This window comes from Haematobia irritans, chromosome 3 (assembly GCF_050003625.1).
Source record: "Haematobia irritans isolate KBUSLIRL chromosome 3, ASM5000362v1, whole genome shotgun sequence".
Taxonomy (NCBI): Eukaryota; Metazoa; Arthropoda; class Insecta; order Diptera; family Muscidae; genus Haematobia; species Haematobia irritans.
This window is the reverse complement of record NC_134399.1, coordinates 54,686,796-54,698,515: the sequence shown is the minus strand read 5'-3', so window position 1 is coordinate 54,698,515 and position 11,720 is coordinate 54,686,796. Positions and strand designations below refer to the sequence as shown.

Here is an 11,720-nt window from a genome sequence, read left to right as displayed (position 1 = left end):
TCTTTTACAAATATTGCAAAACAGACATGTTCATGTGGGAAGAAAATCTCGATTTTGTAAAAGACATAGTCAAAAACAGGATTTTATTGAACTTCAAGAATGTTTTAGTCGAAAAAAGAATGCGATTCTATATTATCGATTTTTTATTTCGGTAGAAAATGTTGTCAAAATTTTATTTCTATATAGAATTTTTGCAAAATTTTATTTTTATAGAAAATTTTGTCAAAATTTTATTTCAATTGAAAATTTTGTACAAATTTTATTTCTATAGGAAATTTTTGCAAAATTTTATTTCTATAGAAAAAATTTGCAACATTTTTTATCTACAGATTTTTTTTGCAAAATTTTATTTCTATAAAAAATTTTTGCAAAATTTTATTTCTATAGAAAATTTTTGCAAAATTTTATTTATATAGAAAATTTTGTCAAAATTTTATTTTCTTTAAAATTTAGTCTCTTGACAATAATTTTCCAGTGAAATTTAGTAAAAAGTACCTTTCCGCTCAAAAAATACCTTTTTTGTACTTTCTTAAAAATTGTATTTTCCATCCCTGATACACAACAAAACTCAAGTAACATCATCTTTACATTAATCACATTCCACTATGGCGATAAAGATCTCTGTACTATGCATTAGTTCATCGCATCTGCTGACAATTTACTCTTAGAATAATATTCGTAAAGGCACACCAGTTTATGAACGATGAAACGTTTAACTTAAAATTTGCAAAAACTTCGTGAAATGTTATCTACCATTTTTGACGAAAATATCTATAAATTTAATTACATGTGAACTAAAAATATTTCATTGGGTAATTTTTTACCAACAATTATTAACTATAGGAATTGTCAGTAAGAAATTGCTATCCACTTTCAAGTTCATTTTTCGTAAAAAATTATTTTCTCATACAAAAAAAATCTTATAGTAAATTGCACTTATTATATAGAAAATACTTTACATTTCACAAGTAGTTTTATAGCATGACAAACGAATTTTTAACTACCAGTTAAGAAATTTTTTAAGGAAATTTCCATCGTAATTTGTAGGCCATGGACTAAACGATTGCTACTAAGAATTTGTAAAATTTCCTTTCGAGTAGTTAATTTTCGTTGAAGATACGAAAAATGAACTAAAATTCGGGAAAATTCTTGTAATAATTATTGTAAAAATCTTCTTAAATTTACGAGACACTTTTTTTTCTGTGTAGTCAATGTTGCCAGGGAATATGTTCTGTTTACCCTACAAGGACAAAAAAAGTTCCCTACTTTCCCATACATTCCCAAACAATTTTCCCTACTATATTTTTCGTTAAATTTAAAACATGAACCTTATTATCTTAAAACATGAATATGCAACGTACATAACTTAGAATATAAATTTGTATTACCACCACGGTTGCCACAGTTGGTAGAATTCTACCCAAATTAGTAACCTTTTTCGTTAAATCTCTATAAAAATAAAATTTTGGAAAAAGTTCCTATAAACAAATTTTTGTGAGAAATTTTTCTATAGAAATAAAATTTTGACAATAAATTGTATAGAAATAAAATTTTGAGATAATTTTTTATAGAAATAATATTTTGAAAAAAATTTCTATAGAAATACAATTTTGACAAAATGTTCTATAGAAATAAAATGTTGACAAAATTCTCTACAGGAATAAAGTTTACCACACATTGTAAAAGATCAAGCCTTGCCGGCTTCTAATTTCTTCCTCTAGAGCCACCAAAATGTAAAAATTATTACAAATTGTGTTGAGTGAAAATGTCCTACATTGTGGCCCTACGTCCCTACAAGACGCTAAATATTAGAAAAACCCTACATATAGGGAATTTCCCCTACTTCTAGCAACACTGGCTGTGTTGATATTGCACCTACGGAGTTAGTATGCCACTAATATTGAGCCCAGAAAATCGTTAAATTAGTGTGGGTAATAAATACAAATTTGTAAAAATGGAGCAATATTCTTATGTAAGAGCGACAAGAACATATAAGTACGATCGGCTAGTACATCAAAATTTAAAATTTGAGTAACATTGGTTAATAAATAAGAGTACTATGGTCAAATTTGGGATAATCGAGCGATTCATATATATGGAAGCTATATCTAAATCTGAACCAATTTGCATAATATTTTGCGGGTTTTATTAATACCACAAAAGGTTACCTTGTGCAAGATTTGAGTAAGATCAGTTAAGAAATGAGGCCTGTATGGTCAAACATAAGGTTATTAAGGGCGAATTTTTCAAAATCGGGTGATACATATATGGGAGCTATATCTACATCTGAACCGATTTCGATGAAATTTTGCACATCTAGTAAGTACCATAGAGGACTGGATCTAGCCAACTTTTAGTAAGATCGGTTAATAAATAAGGGTTCTATGGCCAAATTTGGGAACATCGGGCTATACATATATATGGGAGCTATATCTAAATCTGAACCGATTTCGATGATTTTTTGCACATATAGTTAGAGCTATAGAAGACTACATTTAGCCAAGTTTGAGTAAGATCGGTTGATAAATAGGGGTTTTATGGCCAAATTTAGAAAAATCGGGCGGTACATATATATGGGAGCTATATCTAAATCTGAACCGATTTCAATGATTTTTTGCACATATGGTAAGTTCTAGAGAAGACTACAGTTAGCCAAATTTGAGTAAGATCGGTTGATAAATAGGGGTTTTATGCCCAAATTTAGAAAAATCGGGCGATACATATATATGAGAGCTATATCTAAATCTGAACCGATTTGGATGAAATTTTGCAGACTTGAAGGGCGATGGAAAAGAATACCTTTTGCCAAATTTGGTGACGATCCGTTTGAAAAAAAGCGCAACGTAACCCCATTTGTCGAAATCGGGCGATACATATATATGGGAGCTATATCTAAATTTGATCCGATTTCTTCCAAATTCAATAGCGTTCGTCCTTGTGCCCAAAAAAACTCCCTGTACCAAATTTCATCAAAATCGGTTAATAATTGCGATCGGAATCCTGTGAACAACAAATACATGGACAGACGGACGGACACCAAGCGCTAGATCGACTCAGGAGGTGATTCTGAGTCGATCGGTATATATTTTATGGGGTCTAAAATCAATATTTCTGGTAGGCACATTTTTTGGCCGATCAAACTTATTATACCCTGACCACTATGTGGTTTAGGGTATAAATATTTAATAAAAAAAAATGCCGCTGGTGAGTTTTGAACCAGCGTTCTTTATTTTTTCATTCATTATAATAAAGAACATCTCAGGAAATAGTTAGAATGTCATTCCGTGGTATCATAATTGGTTCATATCACAAACATTTGAATAGACGTTTTGATGCATCGTGTTCAATGGCGTTTGTGGCTAAGTGTGCTAAGGAGTTCGTTATGGTGCCAATAAACCCAGGTTCAACCCCCGGTGGAAGCGAAGAAGTTTTCCAATTTGTAAAAACTAGATAAAAAGAAAGTATAGGTGTAGCAAATAGGTGTAGCATACTGATAGAAATAAAAAGTGAAATTGGAAAAATTTTTTTTTTTTGTTAAATTTCTTCATCCAAATTAACTTCAAAGGCACAACTTCTAAAGCAATGCAAACGACCCAAAAATGGATTACTTCCGTCCTATGACAAGCCCATGTAAAATTCATTGGAGATGATCCAAGTTTGCAGTACTTCCGGATCACAAATTGGAGATCCAAACTACTTTTTTTGCAATCTCTTTTTTTGCTGGGCAGTAATGTTCTTTTGCATCGGATGGAAAGCAGTTCATTTTTCTTTCATTTGACCATATAACTTATTTCCAGTCATCAACTGTCCAATCTTTGTGGGCCTAACTGTCTATTCTATTTAATATAGATTGAAAAATGTGAGAACATGCACTCGGTTTTGCTCCCCACTATATGTATAATGTGGGGTTAAAGCGAATTTTCATTGAAGTCTTTAAATTGAATTATTTTTCATTCTTCAGTACTATATTCTGGGACTTTGTTGGTGGATGAACAGAAAGAAAATGCATTGCAACTTCCGTTATACATCGGCATAAAGTAGATTTACATTTCAATGCGAAGACTTAGTAACCAAAATCTCTATTTGAGGATAATCCAGACGAAAGCAAACAGAAATAAAGGGTGATTCTTTTGAGGTTAGGATTTTCATGCATTAGTATTTGACAGATCACGTGGGATTTCAGACATGGTGTCAAAGAGAAAGATGCTCAGTATGCTTTGACATTTCATCATGAATAGACTTACTAACGAGCAACGCTTGCAAATCATTGAATTTTATTACCAAAATCAGTGTTCGGTTCATTTCATCATTGAATTTTATTACCAAAATCAGTGTTCGGTTCATTTCTGGTTGAATGGCTACGTAAATAAGCAAAATTGCCGCATTTGGAGTGAAGAGCAACCAGAAGCCGTTCAAGAACTGCCCATGCATCCCGAAAAATGCACTGTTTGGTGTGGTTTGTACGCTGGTGGAATCATTGGACCGTATTTTTTCAAAGATGCTGTTGGACGCAACGTTACGGTGAATGGCGATCGCTATCGTTCGATGCTAACAAACTTTTTGTTGCCAAAAATGGAAGAACTGAACTTGGTTGACATGTGGTTTCAACAATATGGCGCTACATGCCACACAGCTCGCGATTCTATGGCCATTTTGAGGGAAAACTTCGGAGAACAATTCATCTCAAGAAATGGACCGGTAAGTTGGCCACCAAGATCATGCGATTTGACGCCTTTAGACTATTTTTTGTGGGGCTACGTCAAGTCTAAAGTCTACAGAAATAAGCCAGCAACTATTCCAGCTTTGGAAGACAACATTTCCGAAGAAATTCGGGCTATTCCGGCCGAAATGCTCGAAAAAGTTGCCCAAAATTGGACTTTCCGAATGGACCACCTAAGACGCAGCCGTGGTCAACATTTAAATGAAATTATCTTCAAAAAGTAAATGTCATGGACCAATCTAACGTTTCAAATAAAGAACCGATGAGATTTTGCAAATTTTAGGCGTTTTTTAAAAAAAAAAAAGTTATCAAGCTCTTAACAAATCACCCTTTAGAACAACTGTAAGTTTCTTAGCGCTAGAAAAGTGGGGAAAAGAGATATACATAGTTGCTAGGACATCAACATTATCATCAGTAGCAGACTGGAACATATTTGCTTTAATGGCTTGCCTTTCTATTAGCATTTTTATGAAACATTTAAAATAATATCAGTCCATTACTCTCGTTGAATGTGTTTTTGGAGTTTGTGTGTGTTGGATGTTGATGTTGCATTTGACACACTTCTGGACATTCCAGCTGGACACACAGATCCATTTAGTCCAGCTCAGCTCAGTTAAGCTTAGTGTGGTTTAGTTTTAGTGGTCTTAGCGTTGGGTTTGTTGTTGATGCCATTAACATTTCATTATTATTACAGATGCTGCCTTCATTGATGGTGGTGGCACCGTTGGTGTTGGAAATGGTGGTGAATCCATAGGCAGCATTACCGGCAATGTTGGTGTTCCTGCTGTGGCCTCAGCTTCTGCCACTGGACGACTGGGCTCTTCATTATCATCTGAAACAGAGCGACCACGTATATTTCGCAATAGACACCATCACGAGCAACACTGGGGGCCATTTTTTGAGCAGCCACTCAACTCGACAACCTCGGGCGATAATAGCATCACAACGGCTCATCTTTATACGGAAGCTGTCCTCAATTGTCGAGTTGGAATGCTAAAGGACAAAACGGTACGTAGAACTTTTATTTAAATCAAAATAAAAGAAAAATATTTTGTGCATTTTGCACTGTGGACCGCAACTAAGGAATTACAAAAGTGTATAAACTAAGAGATTTCTTCAAATTCATTTTTATTTATTATTATTATTTTTTTAATTTAATCGTAAAACGAATATTTGCCTGATCTTAGATGTTATAATCTCATTTGCAACGGAAGAATCTTTCAAAGATTGATTTAGTTCCCTCACCACCTTGTGACCATATAGTGATTGCAGTTATACCTATACCTAAAAATTCAAAAACTTCATAGTAGAACATTTTTATCGTACTTGAGTACCTTTTAAGTGATATTCTTCCAAAGTCAACATTTACCATGAATCCACTCTGACAGATATTGCAAATAAAGCAAAGAATATTGAGGTAATTTTTAATTCGAATCTTACCAGTTCGGTTTGCTTCAATCTACGGAAGAGTATATTCAGATCTCAAAAAATCTATGGACTACCCAAAACCCTAACACGACTGAATATTAGAATATTATATATTACATTACAATTCCTTGAACTCTTCTGTAAAAAAAAACAAAAGGAAACTTTAAACTACTTTTCACAACACAGTACGATACGTTTATGGTTTAAAAAGATTTGACAGAATCTCACTACACTACTCACCACTAATTCCAAACCTGCCATTGGAAAAATACTTAATGGACACCAGTAAACCATCGTACCCACACTGAAAAAGATATTGTCGTGAGACTAACGATTTCTTCTCCTTCTTCTCCTTTCGAACCATTTTGCTTAGAATATGTATTAGACACATTTATCTGATGTAAAGTCTTTTTTTTCTTGTCGAAAAGTCAATAAACTTTTCAATGAAGTCGTTTTGTTCTTAAATTATGTGATTTTACTTAAAAACTGAAATCTTTGCATGGAAGCAAATTTAGTTTTACTAAGGAAAGTTTGGATTAATAAAATAACAGGTTGGCTGATAAGTCCCCGCTCTGACACATAGATGGCGTCGCTAGTATTAAATGTATATTATTTTTATATAGTACCCACCTTCAAATGATTCGTGTCAAAATTTGACGTCTGTAAGTCAATTGGTTTGTGAGATAGAGCGTCTTTTGTGAAGCAACTTTTTTTATTGTGAAAAAATGGAGAAAAGGAATTTCGTGTTTTGATAAAATACTGTTTTCTGAAGGGAAAAAATACGGTGGAAGCAAAAACTTGGCTTGATAATGAGTTTTCGGACTCTCCCCTAGATAAATCAACAATAATTGATTGGTATGCAAAATTCTAGCGTGGTGGAATGAGCACGGATGGCGGTGAACGCATTGGAAAGGCGTGGTTACCGACGAAAACATAAAAAAAATCCACAAAATGATTTTGAATGACAGTAAAAGGAAGTTGATCGAGATAGCAGAGGCCTTAAAGATATCAAAGGAACGTGTTGGTCCTATCATTCATCAATATTTGGATATGCGGAAGCTCTGTGCAAAATGGTTGCCGCTCGAGCTCACATTTGACCAAAAACAGCAACGTGTTGATGATTCTGAGCGGTGTTTGCAGCTGTTAACTGGTACTACACCCGACTTTTCCGTCGATATGTGACAATGGATGAAACATGGCTCCATCACTACACTCCTGAGTCCATTCGACAGTCGGCTGAGTGGACAGCGACCAGTGAACCGTCTCCGAAGCGTGGAAAGACTCAAAAGTCCGCTGGCAAAGTAATGGCCTCTGTTTTTTTTTTTTGATGCGCATGGAATAATTTTTATCGATTATCTTGAGAAGGGAAAAACCATCAACAGTGACTATTATATGGCATTATTGGAGAGTTTGAAGGTCGAAATCGCGGCAATACGGCCCCATATGAAGAAGAAAAAAGTGTTGTTCCACCAAGACAACGCACCGTGCCACCAGTCATTGAGAACGATGGCAAAAATGCATGAATTAGGCTTCGAATTGCTTCCCCACCCACCGTATTCTCCAGATCTGGCCCCCAGCGACTTTTTCTTGTTCTCAGACCTCAAAAGGATGCTCGCAGGGAAAAAATTTGGCTGCAATGAATAGGTGATCGCCGAAACTGAGGCCTATTTTGAGGCAAAACCGAAGGAGTACTACCAAAATGGTATCAAAAAATTGGAAGGTCGTTATAATCGTTGGATCGCTCTTGAAGGGAACTATGTTGAATAATAAAAACGAATTTTGACAAAAAATGTGTTTTTCTTTGTTAGACCGGAGACTTATCAGCCAACCTATTACATTTGTTGATTTTTTGTATCTTGACGACAAAATTAAAAGTGATAAAAAATAAAAGATGTCTTTCAATACTTTATTTTATAGACTTGAAACATTGCATAATTTCTACTTGAAGTCGAGTTTGAATTTGATAAATTAAGTTGTCGTTAGCACTTTTTTAAAACACTTTGTTAGCACATTAATAAAACAGCAGGAAAAACTAATACATTCAAATTTGTTTCATAGAGAATTGCGTATTAAAGGTATCCTCGCCGCTCGATATCAACACTTAATGCATTAAGGTGGGTATTAAGTTCGAGTTTAGCCGCTAAAATCGTCATTTTTTCACGATTACTTTTCCTTAATAATCCATTTTAAAGAAGAGAAACTTTATGACAATTTGCTTTGAGCTATTCCCCCATCGAGTTATAATAAATATGTATAATATTATGCCTTTTTTTACTGATTTAGTTTTCACTTTAGCGGCTAAACTCGAACTTCATACCCACCTTTAGTGTAAAGACTATATATTTGCAACAATTTTTTTTAATTAAAACAAAAATCAATCACAAAAATTAAAAGTAGCAATTATTTTTAAATAGAGTTTTGGTGATTGATCACGAAATTAATTGATAATTGTATCAAATAATTTCGTGATTGAATCCAAAAATATTTTTTTTGTGTGTTGACAAGCGAAGCGATATATATTTTCACTAGTAAGAAGTGAAGTATTTTCTTTTTTTCTATGTAGCAAAAATATATTTTCGGAGGGCATCTTCCCGGGCCAAGCCTAAAAAAATTAGTTCATTTCCTTCCATTTTCGTACATCCTTGAATGGCAATGAGAAGCGCTCTCCTTTTTGAAGAACATTTAAATACTTACTTTTTGGAAATTGGCAGGAGATGGGGAGGATTGTCAAAGGACGTAAATAAAAATTTGCATATTTTTTATATAAACCGTTAAAATAAAGTATTTAATTTATTTCAACTTTCATGCCACCATTAAAATTTCACTCATGTTATCCGATATGCATTAAATTGGAAGTGTTGGTAGTGGGTGTCGTAGGGATCCTAACCGGAATCGTTAAGGCGAATTGTAGAGCCGACTTTTTCAAAATTTGGAACATTGGGTGTTTTAAAATGTTTTGCGATGGTTACTATATTAAACAATATGTTCGATATCGTCTATTCATACACTCAAATATTATACAAATATTTGCATCATATTCTCTTTCTAAACCAATGTCGACTTTTTGAATATTTCATTAAATCGTTCGATGTAGAGATTTCCTGGTAAATTTGAATATAATACCACACCCTCAAAAAAAAAAAAATTCACCTCTGCAACATATACTCTCAAATATATTCTGCTTCAAGCATATATTTTCAGAAATTGTGAAAACTTATTTTATGTTTCACCCTAAGCATTTGGTTTTTAAGGCTCCGCACAGAGAATACAGATTGGTTGTAGCAACCGAATTTATAGCCAACCTCCTTTTGGCAGTTATAGCAACTACCAAAAGGCAGTTGTGTCTCCCAACTATTCGGTCAATACAACTAATACAACATAAGCTATTGGTTGTGTAAACCGATGGCAGTTGTGTTATCCAGCCTTATTATACTGGAAACCGTATTAAAATAAATTTTTTTCCTCATAATATATATTTTATTTAGATATGTTTAAATATATTAATATACAGATACATATTATTTATCAAATAAAGAAAGTGCAGCTTTCTTTGTCCATTCTGTTGTCCATTAAGCAATAAACAAACGGGATAACAGCCAAGCTAATTTAATTCCTTATTTAAGTGGGCACGGGTGATATATACCATACCACGATTTGAGGATTTGATTTCTTCTGCGCTTTACGTTCTTCCTGTCTGTACCTCTGGCCGTATTTTTTTTTTTTTATTTGAATTAAAATGTGTAATGTCTACACGTCTTCTTCAACTACTATAAATTGGAAATAACAAAATGACATTTGAAAAATATTTCACATGTCATTCGGTTATGAAGGCCGTATGTACCTGATGACTACTGAATGACTGTTGTGGAATTTATTTATGGTTGGTCGTATGAACCGATTTAAACTAAAATTTTTTATAGGTGATACATTTGGTTGCTACAACTATTTGATTATTATGAAAATAGATAATCTATTGACATGTTCGCCAAATGGTAGGGAAGATTGCAAAATGATTTTGAATATAGCAATAAGGTTGACACAACTGATGAATAACTACTAAAGTAGAATTTTCATAACTACAACCGATATACAACCAATCTCTTCTCTGTGTGCGTATACGCAATGTGCAATTGAATACTGTTTAAAGTTAAATTTATCAAAAAAGAGTTTTTTTAATTCGCTTTTTACAAAAATTTGTAACTTTACTTCCAAACGTATATTTTTACAAAATGATCGTTGATCAAAAAATTCGTTTGGAATGAAGGAGATTGAAGGTTTTATTTCTGTACTTGTAACCAAATACCCCCTAAAATCTATTCTAAATACCGACATGAAACACCCCGTAGAACACTCCTTAAATCAATAGACCCAGATCACTCCAAGATAAACGACGAATATATCGAGGTATTAAAATAACAATATACTGTCACTATAATCATTCAAATAATTTACTTTTCTAAAAGCCAACCTTAAAAAAACTGTACACTGTGTCTGATTTTTATACCGACATCTTCATATTGCTTTGCTCCTTTAGTTTTTCTTTTGTTTTCTTAAGTATCTTAAATATCATCATTTTTAGTACCAGCATCAGCAATGTTATCATCATCGTTTTGACTATAACTTGCTAACGATATGTTGCAATACACATGCACAAACACACACACACACACATAGCAATTGGCATGTATATGCACTTGTATTCACATCGGTGAAAGGAAAAGCGAAATGAAAGCTCTCAAGTCATAAGTGGTAAAGGGGGAAATGAAAGCAGTGGGGAACTTAAAATCCAAAAGGAAGTTGACAAGGGAAAACAAACAAACAAACAAAACGAAATGATGCGAAAACTGGCAGAGTGGAAATGCTCTCAGAAAGAAGGAGCAAGAATAAGAGGCATTTGTCATATATTAAAATTCATAAATAACACAATGTTGCCCCCAAAAGTCAACTCCAAGGAGATGACACTCCGTTACAAAATGTTCCAATTGTTCCACTGCATCCCATTGCTTTCCTATCCGACTTCACTTCCTATGTCATCTCCTGTCAGAGAGAAGCAAGAGCTTGCGCTATCCCTACCCAATTGAAGCAGATGTAGTTGTTATTGTTGTACTTTTCAGTGAAACGGAAAAATTTTTCATTCACTGGAAATCCATTAATGCTTTAAAACCTCCCAACGAAACAAAACAACAGAAGGAAATGAAGATGAAGAAACAAAAAAAAAACTCACAAAGCAATGATGATTACGATGACAACGAAACAAAAGAAAATGAAATGAAAACATTAGAGATCAACTGTGTGGGAGGGATGATGTGGAAACCGGAAATTGTACATGTGTGTATGGAAATATTTTTTTCGTTTGCGAACAACTTTTCTACTTCTCTACTGCTGCGAGTCCTTAAACCCCCTTAAGACAACTCCAATTTGACTAAAAGCTTAGTCCTTCTTAAGGAAGCAGACCTGACAGAAATTACTTGAGAAGTTAGATATCTGCTATGGTGACAGAGGGTTAAGGCAAAAACAAAACATTCCCACTTTTGTGTATTTCTAGAACTGCTGATGTTCTCAAAAGTCAACA

General features: G+C 33.7%; 1 protein-coding gene across 1 annotated transcript in view; it reads left to right on the top strand.

Moving 5' to 3' along the window:
* Nucleotides 1-10,201, top strand: part of LOC142230930 (uncharacterized) — a 71,377-nt gene extending 61,176 nt beyond the window's left edge. Inside the window, exons 3-4 of the mRNA XM_075301547.1 lie at nucleotides 5,415-5,728; nucleotides 10,145-10,201. Of these exons, the coding sequence (XP_075157662.1) occupies nucleotides 5,415-5,728; nucleotides 10,145-10,201 (371 nt within the window). The remainder of the gene's footprint in view (nucleotides 1-5,414; nucleotides 5,729-10,144) is intronic.
* Nucleotides 10,202-11,720: the final 1,519 nt, after the last annotated feature.